This window comes from Momordica charantia, assembly GCF_013281855.1.
Source record: "Momordica charantia cultivar OHB3-1 chromosome 5 unlocalized genomic scaffold, Mcharantia_2.0 BLBB01000005.1, whole genome shotgun sequence".
Classification (NCBI taxonomy): Eukaryota; Viridiplantae; Streptophyta; class Magnoliopsida; order Cucurbitales; family Cucurbitaceae; genus Momordica; species Momordica charantia.
Window position 1 is genome coordinate 2,721,373 of NW_028275163.1, and position 21,087 is coordinate 2,742,459.

Sequence of the window (21,087 nt, forward strand, 5' to 3'; positions counted from 1 at the left end):
ATTGACAAATTTGATGCGAAGAGTTTTTCAAGTAATCATAACACCCTAGAGTGATTAGTTATTAATCAACTTTAAAGTATTAACTTTAGAGTGATTCTGTAAAGAAAATAATTTTAAAGTAATTTGATTACTTCAAAGGTGTTTTTATTTGTTAAAAAATTTTTACTCTCCAAAATTACTTAGGGAGTTAACCCAAATATTTTGTACCATTTTACCAATATATATATATATACTTTAACATCGTAAAACTTTTAATGCATACCGAAAAGTATATAGGAGAATATATATTAAAAAAATTAAAATAAGAGATTTGATTACAATCGTATCTAACTTTTTTATGTTATTTTTTTCTTTTCTTTTACGTTTATAAATTCGATCCTCTCATTTTTCATAAAGGAAAAATCGAATTGTCAAATATTGATACCTTTTTTTTTTTTCAATCAAATGTGTGGGAGAAATTTTCAAAGTGGTTGGTAAAGCATTAAACTTTTTCTTTTCAAGCAGTAAGATTGATTTTTCTGCTAAATTGATTCCACTAAATTTACTCTTTATAAAATTGATACAATCTTATCTAACTTTTGTAATGTTCATGATTGAGTCAGCTCAAAAAGTCTTCATTTACAAGTACATTAAACCAAATCAATGGTGTTGAATAAATCTTAACCAAATGAAATAATGACTCAAATTCCATTTTTTTTTAATTTTAGAAAATAATATGTTGAGGGCCCATTTGATAAATAGGAATAAATAGTGGAGGAATGGACTTTTTAAAACATGTTGCTTTTGGGCATTCACATCATCCAACCCACCAAAAATAATTAAAATAAGAAACAATCACTTCATTTAATCTCTGTAATTTTAATTATTCAGCATAATTAAATTAAATTAATAAAAATAATTTTAAGAATATTTAAATATTATTTTAGTCATATACTTACAACTTTCATTCATTTTGGTACTTGTATTTTCAAGTTCTATCCATTTGGCCCCTTCATTTTATTTGTTTTTTTTCGTCATTACAATATCACACTCAATAAATTTCTTGATATAGATCCATAAATTTGTATTCGTGGGATGTGGCCAAAATAAATAAAAATTGAAAGTATAGAATCAAAATAAACATTTCGAAAGTACGTAGATCAAAATGAATCAAAAGACCAAATAGTATCTGAACCTCTTAAGAATCTAAATCCTATTCGTTACCGTCATCCTATTTTCAAGCTTCACATTCTCATCCTCACATACCAAATGTCGTCCTTCGAAGATCTTCTCGAAGAAGGCTCCATCGGTAGGTGAAAATGAGGGTACTGCTACAGATGCTTCTGGCTGAAAGCTCAGTTTAGAGCATCGAATTCCTGAAGATTTCTAGAAAGAAACTAAAAATCCAGATGTTCAAAAGAAATTGAATGGACGGCTGAGATCTTATGGCCTACTTTGAAATGCAAAACTATAGCATCCCAGATGAAGGAATCAAAGCAAAAACAATAACTTATAAATTGAAAATAAAATATGTAGAGAGAGAGATGCTTTTTCTGTATACCTTTGGCTGGACGGCAAGAAAATGGTATAATTCTTTGCAGAAATCATACACAATGACCCACTAGGAAATGCAAAAGCTTTTTCTGTACATTACGTAAACAATGCTCTCATTGATGTGATGATCCATAAAAAGGTGAGTGCCAAATAATCTATGAAAACTTTTCAACTCTTTTAGTGGCCAACAGATTTCAGAGTCAGAAAACCACTCCAATTGTGGACTAATATTGTGCCCATTTCTAACATCCAAATCTTTAGAATTTTTGGAAGCTCAGCCTAAAATTTCCAAAATTAAATGTGGTTCATCTTCATATATAGTTCAGAAAAACGTGTAAAAATGAGAAAATGAACCTGAGAAAGAAGAATGGTTGGGTGAAAACGAGAGGATTCCAATTTGAGACTACCTATAAAGAATAACAATACTTCCTCGCTAACTGGGCAACAGGAATTTCAAGTCCGGAGTGTAGAGGAGAGATTTTTCTTTTTTTCTTTCGAGAAATAAATACCAGTAAAAAATTTAGTGACGGCCAGCAGGAAAGTACGGCTGAAGTTGACTACTTCTACCAATAATGGTATAAAGGATGGGACGTTACATGCAACCTCCACATTTAGTTTTGTTCCAAAACCCTGGAAAGAAAGCAAGTGGGTAATATAAACACATATAATCTAATGAGATTGAAGAGAGTTAAGAAAAGCCAGCTAGAATTCTGAGTTACAGTTTTAGTGAATAATATTTCTATAGTTAAAATACTATGAATTTTCAAAAGTGTTTGTTTTAGTCCTAAAAAGTGACCAACTTGGTCCTTTAATTTTATTTTTAATCTCTTTTTTTCTATCACCAAAGATTTGGATGTTCTTCAGCCACTACGAGGGTCGTATATCGTCAGCAGCATAAAAGGATTCGGAGGTTAGGAATGGTAAAATCAACAAGGTAAAATAAAAGGGTAAAAGACGTAAAGTTTCTTCATTTAGGAGTGTTGCCATGGTTTGTGTATTCATGCATACAAACTGGTAGTAGTCCGTGGACTGACAAATAAATGTGTAAAACAATATGACAAACCTAAAGACAGAAAATGGTTCTTACCAAAAAATGAACACGAGTAGTGATGTTGCCTCTGGGCTGAAGGAGATGTATGAAACCAAAAATCATGTCGAAGGTCCCAGAACTAAGGCTCTTCAATATCACTTCACAAATATACTGTTACCATGTACTATGTAACTGTATTTTTTTCACTGATCAACTTCAACTGAACAAATGTGTACACGAAACCAAGAAAAACAAAGCAAAAAAAAAAAAAAAAATTCTCCTACTGATTTTCCATCTCGACAAAATGATGGGTTTCCAAAAAAGGTTTTCACTGACTACTTAAACTCCAATTCGTCATCACTGCAAATGTTATCTGGGGTGAATCTATTCTGAAATCCTCTACGATGCAATAAGAAGACATTAAAGTAGTAGCATACCATATCTTCTCTGCTTTTAGAAGGGAAAAACTTGGAAATCCAAGTCCGAAAAGACTTCTTAAGAGATACCGGACTAGACCGAATAGCATCCTTAAACTTATGCTCCTCTTTCTCTGTCCAACAGAGTCTTACTTCTTCCCCCATCCTATCAAATTTCCATTCATAGAATGCAGAGCCTATTTCCAACTTCAATTTGTATCTTTTCTTTAAAATATGATATTGAGTGCATTTAGTGGAACCACGCACCTGGCATTTACACGAATCTTGCCTCCCTTCCCCAATGAGATCGTGTTCAATGAGAAACGCTCGGTTCACTTTATCCGAAGGCCAAACGAGGGTCCCCAACCACTTAGAGTCACTTTCAGACGTTGTACCACTCCATTCTGCTACTTCCACTTGAAACTTTGGCCCTACCGGTATGTGCTTTGAGGCAGATTTTCCCATGTAATCTGGCATCCAGGTATTAGTTGTTACAAGAATCTCATGGTCTAGTTGGTCTTCCATCGCCGCTAGAAGACTTCGACCACTACTCATCCCAGAAGGAAGTATTTTTCTGGACTTCACCTTCTTTCTTAGATTGTAACTGGAGCCTTGATGATCATTGAACATGTATGGATTTATATTCTGACATTATTACAAAGGGAACACATAATAACATTATCATGCATTAGCTAAACACTAAAGAGATCAGTTACCTGAATACAAGTTTTCCATTTTTAAGCAGTATTTGAAAAACTTAGCAATGTGAATCATATCGTCATACTGAAAGCATGCCAAATGCTGAATTGCAGCAAAACGTATTCTCATTCATTGCAAAGCCACTACCTAATATAACTTTTCTTCTTGTTCACCATATTTCAATTTCATTAGCTTGCATATTTCTGGCCACATATAGAACCATTAATTGCAATCAAATAGGAACAACCAGAGAAAGTGATGGTATTGTTGACAAGATTGTCCATAAAAGCTAAACAAACAAAAAACAAGAACTAGAAGTGATGAAATGAATCATGATGATATCATATGCATACATTTTCATTTAACAATCCAGAAAACATAAGTAGGCACTAACTGAATGTGCTAAAAAGTTACTATAAAAACATGAAGACAGAAACGGTGCTATCATCCTGAAAAACTAAACAATTGGGTGTTAGTGTGTTACACAGCCATTTTTCATATGTATAAAAGTAATCAAGTGCTTGTAGAGCTGCATTAGACATAGCCCACGAGTACGGTAGTGTACAACACTATAAGTGCAGCACATTATTATCTCGTCTACAAAATGGTTTCAGACTGAATGTTGATTATTAGTAGGATGGAATAATATTCTCGTAAATGATTTTTGCACTTGTAGAACAAGTTTTCGTAGAAATATACCTGCAGAATAGACCGTCCCGCAAAAGAATTAGAATGTCTTTTCAGTAACATTGCCTCTCGAATCAGCAGAACTTGCTTCCAGATCTCTTCATTTCCACGTGACTTCCACTTTGATCTTTCAGGTAATGACCCGATAACAGGGTAAGATGGATTCTTTGCAATTTCAGTGATCCACCTTACCATTCCTAACAGGGATTCACACTTTCTCTCGTGGCTAAGATTCTGTTCCTCAATAGAGGTGGAATCTAAAATCACTCCTCCCTCATTATCAGGATCATCACCATCGCACTTTCCACCGCCATGAGAGAACTCCACATTGCTTTCTACTACCCCGTCTGCTGATACATTTTCATGCTTCCGAATACTTGGCATTAGAATGTCGTTCACGTTGGATGATAATTCGGGGCTTGTGTCTTCATCTTCGTACAAGTCATCTGTGTCAGGAATGTCTAAGTCGCTCTTATTTAATTGGCAAAAAGTTTCCCCGCAACCATAAATATCATTGTCCCTGTCAGTCTTCAGAATCACAACTGTATCATCACAGTCTAAAAAGTTTGACTCCTGCAACAATTTTGTATCTTCATGCAAATCATCATTCTTCTTCAAATACTGAATATCTGATGACAAACCATTGAACTCAAAACCCGTACCATCTCCCTTACTGCTGCAACTACTTGAGGATTCTTTATCCTCAACAACCTTTTCAAGCCATCTCTCTAAAATATTCAAACACTCGACGTATAGCACTTTCACAGTAGAGGGAATAATCGAACCTAAACCAGAATCTTCTGCTACCAGATCCCACAAATCATTCCTCGATACAGCATCATAACCACCCTTATCTCGTACAGCAACAAATAGCTTAAGCAAATCGAAAGTTTGCTCGACTGCAGTCATTTTAGTTCAATGTCCTGGGACCAAATTGCCTTGGGCCGAGTTTCAGGACACATATCAAACTAAACATCAACACTAGAGTTTATCTGAGCGATACACAGAAAACATGCTTATCCATTGTTAACTTATTATAAGCCATTAACGCCATAGATTCAAACCGTTGCAGAGCCATTAACCATCATCCACCATCACGCCATGGATTGATGATTCGAAATCCTAATAACAAATATAGAATTTTATTTTCTCTAACCCGTGACAGTAGAAGGATAGAGAAAGAAAACTCAAATAAATACACAATGCAGCAAAAAGACAACGAGAAAGAAGATTGCCTGACGAAAAATAAAATTATATATCTACCGGTCAACTTTCGGATGATCAAACTTTTGGCGGGAACAGATTAATAATGAGATTAAGAACTTCCGACTCCGAAGGCAGAACAAAATCTCTCCCGCGAACCGTCTCTCCAATTATTAGTAGAAAATCATTCGACTCGCTGCAGATTGATTAATTTTGCACGTCTTGAACAGGCACAAACGATTGTACCTATTATGCTGAGAGAGAATTTTGTAGCTATCTTGCTTCGTAAATTGTATTTGTAAGATGAGTTCCAAATATCGACGGCGTTGGTCGGAATCTCCGGCGACCTTCTTTGGACCTTTGTCCGGCCGCTCCCGCCGCCGCCACTGAAGATGGATGTGTGAAGGGAGAAAAGGAGACCGTATTTGAACAGAAAAAGAATGTTATTTTGTATTAAATAGAATGGTTAAATGCATAATTGAATCCCTAAGTCTTAGGGCATTTTTCTAAGCTTTTAAAAATTTTCCGCTTCATCTTTCTTTTATATATATTTATATTTTCCTTTTATTTATTATTATTTTTTTAATCAGGTCTTTGGCTCTTTCCTATCACAGAATTAAAGTTAAAATTCATTAATAAAATAATTGTGCTATGTCGAAGTATATTTAATTAATTAATTAAATAATTTGTCAAAAGTTTTGATGAAATAAATATTTACCCATTGGGGACGCCGTCTTAAGGCTTGCGCCAACGAGTCGAAAGTGTAAATTTGTCAACTTTAACATATCAACCATTTAAAGCATATATCTTCCATAAAAAACATTGGAAATCCGATTTATTCCTAAATATTGTCAAACTCAAAAGAAAAAATATAAAATAAAAATACTCATTAAATTTATATTTTATATGTATTCTAAATTCCCAACCTTTGTATAAACTCGGTGACGCATCTAAAGAGATACAAAACTATAATCAATGGTGGTTACATATCAAATACACATCTTTTGAACGACCATGTACCAGAACTATAATATTTCAAAAATATATATACATATACATAACCAAGAATTAAAAAACATGGTCGAAAACGAGCAATGTAAATGGTGGTTAGTGTCCAAATCTTTGCCTGATGCGATCCCTTCATCTCTGTCTTTCAAAGTGAAGCTAGATACTTCATCTCTAATGCACCGAAAGAAGTTGGCTTTCTGAGCTCATATGGATGTCCAGGCATAGAAGCCATTAATAAGAATAATCTAACTCACGTGCTGGCTTGTCTGTACTGAGCACCATTAAATCTTCGACAGGTAAGAAAAAGAATGCATAAAAGGACAAGACACTTATTCCTTTATCACGTCATATCAGAATTTATGTCTTTTCCTATCCATTTTTTCATTCTCTCAGATGCTTGTTTTACCTGAAGAATACCAAGGGCAGACATGCGATGAAATCCCATATCAACTAAAAGTAAGAAGATCATGCACAATTAATGTGAATGTGTATTACCTCTTTATCCCAATTGGTTCGATAGACGATAAACAAGAGGAACACTGTCTGCAAAGAGGTCCCAGAAATCATACCGATCCAAATTCCCTGAAGTAATAATGTGAATCAGTATACAAATGAATAGAATTAGATCATATATTGCACCTCGACTAATCTCACAGGATAACTGACTCTATTACATTTGGTTGCCAAAGAAACTTGTAGATATTAAATCCTAGTTAGTTGGCACTATGGTTTAAACTCATTCTCTCTAAATTCTTTAAAATTTACTTTGTCCCTTTGGACCAATGGACCAATCCATGATGATTCAGATCGTAAATAATTAATTGTTTGGAGTTGTGTTTGGGAAATCATATGAATTTGAAACTTTACCTCCACTCCCAAACCCATTTTGTAGCCCAGAAAAAACCCCAAAGGCAGCCCAACAATGTAATAACAGAACAAGTTTATACAGGCAACTAGAGCTTGCCAGCCTCCACCAACAGCAACACCTGCAGGAAAGTAACATTCCAACAATCAATCCAAATCTTTAAGTTGATAAGTTCCCGGTAAATTTAATCTTTTATAAATACCTTAGCACTCCTCACTTGTGGGTTTGGAAATTTGCATAAACCCCAACAAGTGGTAATCAATATTAAATAGGGTGGAAATGATATTACAATGGTTCGAACCTAGGACATCTTGCTCCGATACCATGTTAAATCACCAATCAACCAAAAAACTTAAGTTGATGGGGTTAGGATAAATTTAATCACTTTTCTCTCATTGACATGGCAATAGGTGCATTTTGATGGATTTGTTTTTCACCTGATATTACTGGTTGGACACTATTGAGAAGCATTGTTGCCCCAAGAAGGAATGCCAAATGAGATACCGCTTGTTGCATCCGTTCGCTGTCTGTAAAGATGAGAGAAAAGTAGTCTTTAGTTGCCACCACAACTGTTGCGAAAAGAATGCCAATGAGGAGAGACTCTACAACGGTGACAACGACGCAATATTTTGCGGCTCGGGGATGTCCAGACCCGAGTTCGTTCGAGACCCTGACGCTGCAGATAGAGTAACATTAAACAGCATGGGAGTCCAAAAAGGTTCATTAATAGGTGCAGGGGTTAGCCTTACCAACAAAGGAATAGAAGCTTCTTACCTTATAGCTGCATTTATCCCAATGAACAACATGCCTACCCAGCCATTGACATTCATGCTGAAACAAGCATGTAAAATACTTTAAACCCAACAATAAAATATGCCTAGACCAGGTAAAAAAACAAAATATAAATTTTTTTTTTAGCACTGAGCGGCCGGTAAAGAATTCAGTTTGGACTAAATTACAAAACAACCTTTTTTTTATTTTAAATAGTCCTATCATTTCAAAAGTATTTTTCATAAACATTTTAGTAATATCTTCTAAGAAAACATTCGTTAATATTTCTTAATGGAAAGTTGATGCGGCAGAAATACAGTAATTACGATTTCTTCCATATTTGCTCCTTTTTCAAACTTAGTCCAGGTAATGTTTCTATGTTAATTATCACATCGTTCCTTAATTAATATTTGTTCAAAGGGGATTTTTCTAACAATGAAAAATCAAAGGTGGTATCGAAGCTTTGGAAAGGATAGAGGTATTTTTTAAACAAATGACAAAGTTGAATATTTTTTGTTTTTGTAATTTAACCATTTAGTTTTCATTGGTGTTTCTTAAGAGTCCAATAAAATAAAATAAAACGGTGTTATCTCCAACATGCGATTAGAAGAACCGATATACACAAAGATAATCTCATCCAGCTATAAAAGCACTCTATCACTACTTACTAAGGGTATTAAATTTCACCACTTAAACAAGTTTAAAACTTACCAGATTGCAAGAGAACCAACTGCAATGATGGGGTTGGCAAGATGGCCAGTGAGAACAATGATGGTCATAAAGTACCAAATCTCCAAGCAAAGCATGACAGCTGAAGCAATGGAGAGCTTCAAAAAGGCCCAAATGTCCTTAAAAGCCAGCCATGAGAGCCCCCTCCAACCATCTTTGCACCACCCAACCACGTAAGCCACCTGAGCCAAAGCAATGGCCCATGCTGAGATGTTGTAGGCTGCAGCAGCACCAGCAGTTCCCCAGCCTAGCAATTTGATGAACAGAAACAGAACCATTATGTGGAAGATCAGAGCTGCAAACCCGATCCACGCCAAGATCCCGACGTCGCTCTGCGCCTGCAGGAACTTCTGCGTCGGGAAGTTGATGGCGAGAGAGAACATCTGAGGGATGATTTGGACTGTGAATTCTCCGGCGAGCTCGGCGATTTCGGGTTGTTGGCCAAGCAGCTTGAGGATGGGCGTGGCCATGGTGTATAATGGCAACAGCAGGAGGCAGGCGGCAGATAGGATGATCCATGAGCGCTGCAGGTAAACGCCCAACATCTCTACTTGCCCTGCACCAACTGCCTGCCCGCATAGTGTCTCCAGTGCACTTCCCATGCCCAGCTGTGCAGGAACATAATGAGTTTGCCATTAAGAATACGTATGAATCAATATTGAACATCCCAAAAACTTAAATATAAGCTTTTGCATTTGGATTTAGGATGTCTTTGAGTCCCTACAACATTATAGAATATGTATAAAAGTCCTGGTTTAAATGCTATTTCGGTCTTCAATTGATTTTTTTTCCCCTTAGATGATATTTTAATTCTTATACTTCTAAAATGTTAATTTTGATTTATGTATTTCTACCTTTGTTTATTTTAGCCAGGGTAAGTATGATGTAGTTACTAATTAAATACTCATTTGTAAGATTTTGACAAAGTTTTATACCCATTAGAATTCATATAATACAAAATTTATAATTACATTTTAAAATTTTAGTTAATGAAATATTACGATGAAAAGAAATGATATAAAAAAATGAATAGATCAAAATAGTCAGTTTTTTTTAAAGTGCATACACGAAAATGGACATTTGATAGAAATTAAAGGTTTTGAAAGTATCAAAATGACTAAAAAAAAAGTCTCAAAATCAAAATGGTATTTGAAAAAAAAAACATGGTTTAAGTTGATTTTTAAAAGATTTATTTTAATCTATAAATTTAAAAAAATATTATTTTGGCCTTTACTCTTTAATATTCGTCCTTACCAACTTATGCACTATATCTTTGGAGTGTTGTCAAAGCGAGCATAGCTTAACGGTAATTGGTATACACCTCTAATCAAAAGATTGTTTTATTTTCTATTTTTAAAAATTAAGTTGATAAATAATATTTAACTATTTTATATGTTAATTTTATATTTTTTAAAATTAATTTTATAATCACTATTTTCATCTCTACATTCTTTTATCTTGTTGTAACATTTTTTAAAATATTTTTAAAAATTTAAACCAAATTTTGAAAAAGAAAAACCTAACTTCCAAAAATTAGTTTTTGTTTTTAAAGTTTGTTATAAATTTTTTTAAAATATTTTTAAAAATTTAAACCAAATTTTGAAAAAGAAAAACCTAACTTCCGAAATTTAGTTTTTATTTTTAAAGTTAGTTGAAATTTTAGTTAAAATTTCAAATATGTTTCGAAAAAAATAAGAAGAAAAAAAAAATATATATATATATACACTAACAAAAGTGTGTAAAAATAATCATAATTTTAAAAAACTAAAAACTAAACATAAAATCCTTATCAAATCGAGCCTAGTTTTCAAATTTTCGTTTTTTATTTTGCTAAAAAACAATGGAAAACCTACCAGAAATGGTGTGAAAGTAAACGTAATTTAAAAAATGAAAAACAAAAAAGAAACGGAGGGGGCCCTAAATTCCGAATCCCTAATTTAAAAATGAATGAAACTAACCAAGAAACCAAAGGAAAAGTTGGCGACGACTGACAGAGCAATAGCGATTGCAGAGAGCTGCAGGTTTCCAATATGGCCGACGAAGATATTGGTGAAGGAATTGATGCCATAGTTGCACAAGATATTGAATGCGATCGGAGCCGCGATTCTCCAGATCTTCTTCGACTCCAAGAAACAAACACGTTTCGCGTCCTGGAAATCTATCACGGCCGGATAATCGCCGTCGTCCGGTCCGAGCAAAGTCGTCGGCGCAGGGTACAGCTCATCGGTTTCAATGGCGGTGGTTTCTTCTTCACCGAGTAACAATGGCGACACGTATCTCGAATCGGCGGATTGCGGCAATGGCGACGAAGAAGAAGAAGATGGTGAGCTCATTATTATTGTCGATGAGTTTCTAGCTAAGATAAAAAAAAATGGCGGTTCCTGCAAAGCTTTTTTCCCCCTTTAGAACCCTAATTGATCCGATGCTTCTCAGGGTCGTCGTGGAATTGTGTGTTGCCATGCTAGAATTTAGGGTGACCAGTCGAAGAAAACTGTTAGAGAGAGAGAGAGAGAGAGAGAGAGAGAGAGAGAGAGAGAGAGAGAGAGAGAGAGAGAGAGAGAGAGAGAGAGAGAGAGAGAGAGAGAGAGAGAGAGAGAGAGAGAGAGAGAGAGTCTTCTTCAATTCAACGGAAGGGAAGCGAAGTTGGTCTCGCCGTCGACCATTGCAGAGAAACCAACGGAAGCAATGTAACATGATTTTCGTAATTTTGCTCTCTAATATTATTTTCTTATGAACTATAAATTTCGAACAAATATGCGATAATAAATACTTGTGTAATTTGGTAAGAAATGAAATGCCACTCAAGAAAAACAATATATAATTAAAATATTTGTGAACTCGATCTTGTCGTGTCATTTTAATAGAATGATCCCTTTAGTTGGAATATTTTTCAAATTTCAAAACCTATAATATCCGTTTTGAAACTCCAAGAATTTTCAAGACCTGATGGTATCACGATCATCTATCATGAAGTCTTATATTTTAATTTTTAAATGAGTTTAATATCAAAAGCTGTTACTATCTCTCAAGTCTCGAGTCCAAGCCTTAAAGTAGGTGCGAGAGTAGCGGTAATAAATTAAAAAGTTATTGATTATGGATTGTTTAAAAAAAAAATCAAATAAACACTGAATTAAAACTTGTGGACAAACCATTTTGCCATTTAAATTTTATATTTTATTTAAAAATAAATATTTATTTATACTATTTACTAATTACCTCTCTAGGCTCGCCCTATCCTAATTCTTTCATCTTTTTTTACCTTGATTACAATGACACATGAGTGAAATTTTGGAAAAATATATATATATAAGTATAAATATTTTAATTATCTTATTCATTGAATATTAAAAAACTATATTTTAATTAATACTCGAGCAGTAAATTTTTAATACATTAACTCACTTGACATATTATTAATAATATATTCTATAAAATCGTTAAAGTTTGAATATAATATGGAAAATACTTGCCTCTTCAACAATACGGAGAAACTTTGTCATTCTCGCTATTAAATGTTTGATAACTAAGACAGAGAAATGCAAAAACAAAAACTTTTTTTAAAATAATAATGAGTTGTCATTTTCCATATAGTATTTATTTACGAACATGAGTATGCTAAAAGGTAATTGACATGTACTTTTTCATAAAAAAAAGAGAGAGAGAGGTGACATGTACTATACTCTTCTGTTTAGGTTAAAAGTTCAAATATTCGTCCACATTTGTTTTACTAAAAAATATATATAAATACATACAATGTCTATGGAATATTTTATATTTTAAAAACATTAATTTCAATCTTGACAAAATACATATATCAGTATTAAAAAAGATAACAAATCACAACGAAATAACTTCTTCTTTTTTTTTTTTTTTTTTGAACAGGCAACAAAATAACTCGACCAAATTATTATTAAATTTATTAATATATTTAAATTTATGACATGTTCCTTTTACACTATCCAAAAAACTGCAGAAGGTTGGAGACATCAGAGTTGGAGATAAGATGTTTGAAACATTTACAAGCAAGATTTTCAAAGCCTAAAAAGAGAGGGAGATATCTTTAATACTACATTTTTTTAGCCTATAACCAGGAGGAGTTCTTCAGAAATTGATGATCAAAGATTGGAAAAATAATGAATATGCATGAACATCTAACAACATGAGGAAGCAATGTTGTACGAGAGCATTATTTCTTTCCCAATCATCTGACTACAACAATTTACATCTCGAATTTGCAACTATGAAACGAAACGACCGACGTATCTACAGCCAAGATTTTGAAAATGAACTTGTAATTGAACAAGGAAAAGCACTTCCCACCAGTGGTGAACAGAGCTCAAGCTTGATTTCAAGGACCAGAGAAGTTTCTCATTTCTGCAGACTCAAGATAGCTCAAATATCATCTCCTACATCAATAAAAGAGCAGAAATTTATCAGTTCTGCAAGTATGAATCTTCATCTATGGCAATGTAAATAACAAATTGTGCTGCTTCACACTGGAGCAACCAGCATTAGATGAAGGCTGTATGCTGTTAATGAGCAAGAATATGCTGTTTTCTACAGTCATTCTGGTTAACAGAGAATAGAGATCCAAATTCGAATGTGATCGTCATATGCGTAACTTGTTAGAACAAACCTCGTCGCAGATAGGACAGGCATCACTTCTTTCAGTCCACTCGAGAAGGCAAGCCAGGTGAAAGTGGTGCTTGCATTTTGTAATACTTTCTGGATGTTCTGAATCATACTCTACAATAGGAGATATAATGTTAGACGTGATATATGGATTCAATTTGAGTTTTACAAGAACTAGCAAGTGGAAAAGAAAATGATGCAAAAGGGTATTAGTTGCTTGAGAAGCTGATTCAAATTCAGCTCACCTTCGAGACAAATGGGACAGGCATCCTCTTCTTCAGCGACCAGAGTCGGAGTATTATTGCCCTTCAACTTAGAATGTTCCAGTTTCCGTGGAGGGCCTCCAAGCAAAGGGCTGTCTTGGGACTTGTTGTCTGGTTCCCCAACAATTTTCGCCGCTGGTGAAGTTTTAAAGCTACATCCACAGATTGTTTCTTTAATAGAGTTAAAATCTTTCGACTGTGGACATCTGAAAACCATGTCATACGGGAGAGGTGTGGGAGGGGCTCGATAAGTGTTCGGTATCGATAGATCCAGGTCCGAATCATGTCCTGCATTAAGGAGCATGGAGGCTGAGCCACTACGAATTTCGGATGACTCGCGCTCCTCCATAGCCAGTGGGCACTGCAGAAAGGAGTGAAGGAAACTTGGTATTTGCAAAGAGAACAAGGATAATAATGAGACATGATCATGTGGAAAAGGCAAATAAACTAACATAGTAATATACTGGAGTTCCATTCACATGCGATTTTCGAGTTGAACAGCAGCAGCCTCCCATTATTTGATGATTTCTCTGATCCTATCAGCAGCTGTTAGAACATGGTTTCCTGTTATCTGGAATTATGTTATACATTAGACTTCGAGAATGGACAAAACTAGAGACAAGGAAGCCAGTCTAGAACTTAAAGATCAAGGAGCAAAATTCTGTTTCACGGTTTCACCAATGTGGAAACCGAATCAACATATTCATATTCTAAGACTGAAGGACCGAAAATGACTAGTGTTCCTCTAACATGATCATGATAATGGCTTCCAAAATTTCTGGTTAATGAACTAGCTCAAAATAGAGGTATCACAAAATGGTTTGTCCAGAATTTACATTTCAAACGTTTTTATCTTCCCCCCCCCCCCCCCCCCCCCCCCCCCTCCCCAACCCAACCCAACTCTAGCTATACGAATAGCATACCACGGGTCGTAATGAACAGATAGATACCCTCTTATATATATAAGGATTCAAGTAGAGGAAGTGGTCCATTTTCCCACATGGTTCATCGATCAAACAAATGAGATTTGAACTATGAATGGAAACTTCACATCAATCAGACTTTACAGTTGAGCCAACCCATATTGCACATAACCACCAAATTTCTTAGCACAGATAGTAATGAACAGATAGATATTACTTTTCCCTTCTTGCTATAACAATACAAGTGGAGATAGTGGGATTGAACCTCAAACAGATATCCCACGGTTCGAAATGAATGGATAGATACCATCGTTTGTTTTACGGAGGATACGAGTGACGGTGGTAAGATTCAAAGAAGTTCAAACAAATACTTCAAATCAGCCAGACTTGGTTGGTCATCGTATTATCTTCATTAAACTTTGATTTGGTAAAAGAAACGAATGAAAACAACAAGGCGTTGAGAAGTCCCTTTTCCAAAACAAACGCCCTGTCAAATGTCAATCTAGTTTCCACTGAGCTAACAGGATTGGAAATCCCATCTTCAAAATGAACAGAAACAACTTTTCAGAGGTAGCCATCAAAATACTTTAAAGTTAGAACCATTTGCATTTTTGCGTCCACTATTTGCTTAACTGCAATGCATCCGCCATAGCTATAGTTCCAGTCTCACCTATAATCTACTTCAAATCCTTCTCTAAACCCCCAAAAAATGACATAAATACACAATCAGCATTCAGCTCCAATCAATAATAGTGAAGATCAAATCCATAGATCAGCAAAACAAGCCAAACCCAGATCAAATAACGAATCATCGGCGATAAAATAAAACATAAATCCAGAAAAGAAGAATCGAATGCGAGGAAACACAAACTTTAATCGATTCAAAGATTATGAAACTGAAACGAACCAGAGAATCGGGCGGCGCGGTAGGAGGAACCGAAAGAGAGTGGCGCCGGTCTGGTCTGTCTTCTTGAGCAGTGCAGTTGTTGGAGCTCCGGCTTGAATCCAGTCGCGTCGCTTTCGGGAGCTGATGGCTGACGCCAAATTGCCATACAGCTTTTTTTTTTTTCTTGTTGGGTTTACTAATTATTGTGCTGGATTTGATTCAATCAACAGTTTTTTGGGTTACCCAAAATCAATATGAACGGACACGGCAATCGATGTGATGTCGAAAAAAAATCATAACAAAAACGGACAAAAGAGAAAAAGAGAAGAACGAAAGAAGGAAGATCCTATTTTGTTTGGACCTACTTCGGAAGAAAACAGTGTCCATGACGTGAAAGTATAATTTGTAGCAATGGTTTTCGTTTTTCTATGGTTCCCTTTGATTTATGATAATGTTTTATATTGTCAATGTGATAGACATTTTTCTAAGCTTTTAGCAAAATAATCTTTTAGTTTATCTGAAGAATAATAATAATTAGTTCTAGCGGTTTCGAACTCAGGTATATGACAATTCGTTGTGATTTGGGGGGCGATTTTTTGATTACCACGTGTCAACATCTAGAATCAATAATCAAAGAGAAAAGAAGACACATTTATTGAAGAGGATTGACAAAGTTAAGTTTCCTGAGATTTGTGTCTCGCTCTCGAACTACTACACCTTCTACGTATCGAACCACGACAGGTACGAGTCGAGGTTCAAGAGTAACCAAGCGAGCATAGATGACAAACATGTTTATCAATAAGACAATTTCGGTCCTAGATTATCGGATGCCTTGTCGGGAGCTTGCTTCTATAGATAGAGTATCTCACTTCTCATAAAAAGTACGAGAAATATATTATCTTTCGACTATAGATCGAACTATACACTGACTAGAGTGTTGGAGTACTAACTCTATTTTGTAAGTCCAGAATACATCACGGATCTAAGCTTGACCAACTTTACCATAAAACAACCTAAAAATAGAAATATGAAAACAAGATAATATATTGTCAATTTTTTTTTATCAGACAGTGTCAGTTGTTTTAATCCGTGTTTGGTATTGGAATTAAGAATTGAATTACAATTTAAAATTTTTCAAAATTGTGTTCAGTAATATACTTATAATTGGAGTTGCAAAATAAATATTTTGTTCAATCTAAAATATTATTAAAAACAAAGGAATTTGTGACATAATAGTGTATTTATTAAAGTTGTATATTATTATTTTAATGCAATCATACATTTCAACTTCTGAATTTCGTGTAAAAAAAAAAACTCTCAAATTTAAAAATATTAGAATATAATATTTTATTTTTAAAATTTCAACTATTTGGATCACATAATTCTAATAGAAACATAATTCGAATTGCATGTTAAATAAGTGCGTCTATTATTCTCTCGAGAGATTTTTTATGGCTCTAGGGCCAAAATCATGGAAAAAAAAACAAAAACAAAACAAACAAACTATATGTATCCTACGATGTGTTTTCTTAGGGAAATATCGTCTAAATATTTTCTTATATTTTCTTATGATGCATGTTAAATATATATACTTTAGTCTTTTTTTTTAATATATTTTATATTTTATAAATATTTTTATAGATTTAAATAAATAACTATAAATTTATCAGTCTTTCTCAATTCAACGCGCGCTTGCAAAATTAAATAAAGAAGTAATAAAATTCCAATGTTGTTTGAACCTATCTAATTGAATGGATGTTGGATTCAATCACTTTGATTGGTCATTTTCAATCAGAATTTCAAGGTTATTGTCTTCATTTTAGTTATTAATTTCTATTAATTTTCCAATATGCTGTTATCTCACATGATACTGTCTTTCTTTTCAAGGAGAGAGAGAAAATTGTGTTTTTTTTTAATAGTCAGTGAAATTCAACGTCAATAATTAAATATTTGTTAAGAATTATAATTAGGTACAGTTTTTTAGCAGTGCATATAGAGATGGAAGATTTGAACTCATAATCTTTTCTTAATCGAAAATAGTACCAATTATCATTGAATTAAATTTACGTTGACATTATAATTAGACAGTTGAGGATTCTATGTTAGAAAAAATACTTGGAACCGTCTTTTGTTGAATTTCTCAGTTTGTCTCTTTTTTTCTTTAACACGGTAAAATAAAATCATTATTAAAGAATATTATAAACTTTATTATAATATTTATGCCCATGCTTAAAGTGTCTATTGTCCAAAAGCACCATGAGTCTAATTTTCTTCCATTCTTAGTGTCCATTTAGTGATGCCTCATGATTCCCAAATTTGCATACTAAAAGAGGATTGTATAGGTTGTGAAAGACCAATTTTTTGGGGGACAAATCAAGATAATTTTTATACCAAATTTTATTTTTCAATTTTATATAGTTTATCCTTTATTTAATATATATTTCCTTTTATTGGTATTATCGTGGTGTCTCATTTTCCTCTAATTCCTAACAAAGAGAACATTAACTTCTATATGTGATTTTTTTTAATCAAAACAAACTAAGAGAAGACATGTCCCTCCTTCCTTATTTCCTATGTTTTTTAGAGCAGTAATTTTATGTGTATTTGATTGGTGATTTGAAAATAATGAATTGAATGAAAATAAAGTCACTTCATTTTTTAGAACACAAGATCTCTCGCTCTAATACCATTTTAAAGATAAATAAACCATCCATAAATCTAAACGTTTAAGATAAAAATTTAGATAAATTTTAATTCATATATGAATATATTAGCACCAATTTAAATATTTAGTAGCCCATGGTTTGTAGAATTACTATTTTACATTTTTTATTTTAACAAAAGTGAAATGATATTATGATTTGTTATAATATATTTATCAAATTTTTTATATTTTCTAATGTAATTTTGCATTTTTTTATCAACAAAACTACAAACGAAATTAAGAAACAGAATAACAAAAATCAGGGGTCCTAGAAACCCGACAGTCTTCCTGTCAGACGATGAGAAGAGGGGAGGAGCAATCTTTCAACCACACTCCAGAAGTCTCAACATCGGTTGCCAACCTTGCCATTTCATGCGTAGCTCTATTACAAGAATGAGGGCAGTGAGAGAAGCTCACAAATTTTAGATACTGATAAGACCGACTATCTCTTTCACAATCCATCAGAGCTCAGAATCGTCTAGGTGAGGGATCGTGATTTCTCGATCACCTGAAAGGGAATCATACTCCACCTCCAAATTGAAGAAACCAAGCTCACAAATTTTACCTCAACTATTGTTGGGTCATATACACAAAATTGAAAATATTTGAATATTTGAAAATAAAAAAAAAAACAGAATCTGGATGCCATATCATGCCGAAACGAATCAATAAATTAAAGAAAAAATTGACAACTAGTGACCAAGCAACAGAGATTACAGATAATTTTGTAAATAAATTTTAACAATTTATTTTTTTGAGTATTTTAGTTTATTGAAATTTTTTAATCCACCTGTACAGAAATTTAGTCATTATATTATCCTTACAGTAACATTTTAGTCCAGCCTTTATTTTAACCTCAAAATTTTATTTTAAAATATAAAAAGCAAAATAGAAATCATTTTGGTTACTTGGCGCCGCCATGCGCAAGTTGATTTCCAGCTACACAAAGGTCGGGTTGGTGCTTTTGTCTTCATAACTTCGATGGGTCCCACTCAATTCCTTGGCCTTCTCTAACCAACCGACCTCCTTTAATTACAAAAGAGCCCCCACCCAAAAAAAATATATAAAAAATAAAACAATAAAAATCTATGCTCGCTGAGAAATTGTTTTGAAACTTATTAAATCATTAATCTACAAAATATGGCCTTGTAATTCACTGTGGATCATGAATTCGAATTCTTCATCTTAATCATGTACTTAGTGGCTATGACATTTTATTTATTTTCTTTGAATCGGATGTTCGATCTCTCATTCTCTCATTTAAACTCCTCGATCGATTAAAAAAAGGTTTTTAAAAACTATTTATTTGTCTAGTTTTCAAATATTTATGCAATCCAAATAAATACATAGATGAAAGTGATACTTACAAACTTCTTTTTTAGCTGAGTATCTCAAAATAATGTGTTTCTTACCGTTTCTTTAATATGTTTTTACTTTACTAAAAAATAAATTTAAATTATTATCTAATTCTATAAAAACATATGAATGAAGGATTTTTTTTCCTATTATTTTCAATTTTTAGAATTTGACTTAGATTTTAGAAATATTTTTAAAAAGTATACGAGAAAACCAAAAAAACCAAAATATTTTTTTTTCCTACATTTGTTGTCGTATAAATTATTTGAAGGGATATCAACTAACTAACGTATGACACTTGAAAAATAATCATTTTATTAATTGGAGGTTGGATTTTGTTGATAAATTGATTGAGTTTTTATATGTCAAATAGAATTCGAGTAGCATGTTAATCGATCTAAATATGTAAATAAAACAACAGTTTAACGAAGTTTTATTATTAAAAATTTTGAGTAAAATCTTATGGAATGACTTAATTGAAAAGTCTAAGACATGATCAAATTGATGGTTTTAAAAGGATTAAATAAAAATTTGAGTAAAATAATTATAGCGATGATTTTACACTCTCAATTATCTATTAACAATTGTCAATTCGAAGATAATTCAATTAGTTAATATACTTATTTAAGTGGTAGTTTCAATCATCATCATATATTATATAAAATAAATATTTTAACAATTAACTTTATTAAAACAAAGTCACTAATGTCTCCTTTTACATTGAAAAAGAGAGGAAAAACACAACCAACCACCAAACATCACTGAAATCATTTAATTTGATAAATTATCTTAACAATTGTCGGTTTTATCCTATCTTTTCCCTTTTTTTTTTCCGGATAAATTTATTTTAACTTTTGTTTAATTGTACTTTTAAATTCATATTAAGTTTTTAGATTTAAAATCTCAAATTTTGTTCATATATATTAATTCAAATATGAGTAGTATTAAATATAACAAAAAAAGTTGATATGGTCAATAATTTATTAATATCCGACTTTCAAATTATAAAAATGGAATTGATTGTAAATTGATAGTTGACCAAGGGGTTGTCAATTATTATTTGTTAATTTTCTTAAAAAATATTAAAGGGGATTTCTTGAAATTTTGGACAAATTTAAAACTTAGGTACTATTTTGAAATGTATTTAACTCTCCACCTCACAGTCACTCCCAATATCATTCAATTCAAAAACTTTATTTTATATGATTGACAATCTCCAACTTAACTGCAAATTCCCACTTTGATTAACTTATAATCTAAGTGTCACATTTCTTTCCTTTATCTCTATGAATTTTTATATTTTTAAGCTAATTTTCAACTTGTTGGTAAGAAAACATAATTTGATTATAATTTTAATGTTTATGCTTTTAAAAATCTCATTA

At 33.0% G+C, this 21,087-nt stretch overlaps 3 protein-coding genes across 6 annotated transcripts; all 3 read right to left on the reverse strand.

Moving 5' to 3' along the window:
- Positions 1 to 1,032: 1,032 nt before the first annotated feature.
- Positions 1,033 to 6,068, reverse strand: LOC111016306 (AT-rich interactive domain-containing protein 1). 2 transcript variants are annotated; one of them, XR_015790814.1, is made up of 4 exons: positions 5,629 to 6,068; positions 4,378 to 5,487; positions 2,621 to 3,624; positions 1,033 to 2,163 (listed from the first exon to the last, which is right to left on the reverse strand). XR_015790814.1 is itself a non-coding variant. In XM_022291645.2 (3 exons), the coding sequence occupies exons 2-3, from the start codon at positions 5,272 to 5,274 to the stop codon at positions 2,899 to 2,901; spliced, it is 1,623 nt and encodes a 540-aa protein (XP_022147337.1). In that variant the 5' UTR covers positions 5,275 to 5,487; positions 5,629 to 6,068; the 3' UTR covers positions 2,474 to 2,898. The 2 variants fall into 2 exon arrangements, 1 of the variants encoding a protein (XP_022147337.1); XM_022291645.2 differs by lacking the exon at positions 1,033 to 2,163 and having other exon boundaries at positions 2,474 to 3,624.
- Positions 6,069 to 6,500: 432 nt separating this feature from the next.
- LOC111016382 (protein DETOXIFICATION 34-like) lies at positions 6,501 to 11,684 on the reverse strand. The gene is made up of 7 exons (XM_022291772.2): positions 10,900 to 11,684; positions 8,924 to 9,549; positions 8,216 to 8,272; positions 7,879 to 8,117; positions 7,444 to 7,562; positions 7,072 to 7,158; positions 6,501 to 6,982 (listed from the first exon to the last, which is right to left on the reverse strand). Exons 1-7 carry the CDS (start codon positions 11,272 to 11,274, stop codon positions 6,917 to 6,919), a joined length of 1,569 nt encoding a protein of 522 aa, XP_022147464.1. The 5' UTR covers positions 11,275 to 11,684; the 3' UTR covers positions 6,501 to 6,916.
- A 1,354-nt stretch (positions 11,685 to 13,038) lies between these two features.
- RHB1A (RING-H2 finger B1A) lies at positions 13,039 to 15,950 on the reverse strand. Of its 3 annotated transcripts, none has more exons than XM_088123664.1 (5): positions 15,667 to 15,942; positions 14,289 to 14,400; positions 13,819 to 14,197; positions 13,578 to 13,687; positions 13,039 to 13,347 (listed from the first exon to the last, which is right to left on the reverse strand). In XM_088123664.1, exons 2-5 carry the CDS (start codon positions 14,349 to 14,351, stop codon positions 13,324 to 13,326), a joined length of 576 nt encoding a protein of 191 aa, XP_087979790.1. In that variant the 5' UTR covers positions 14,352 to 14,400; positions 15,667 to 15,942; the 3' UTR covers positions 13,039 to 13,323. The 3 variants fall into 3 exon arrangements, with proteins under 3 accessions (XP_087979790.1, XP_087979789.1, XP_087979791.1); XM_088123663.1 differs by having other exon boundaries at positions 14,289 to 14,407; positions 15,667 to 15,936; XM_088123665.1 differs by lacking the exon at positions 14,289 to 14,400 and having other exon boundaries at positions 15,667 to 15,950.
- Positions 15,951 to 21,087: the final 5,137 nt, after the last annotated feature.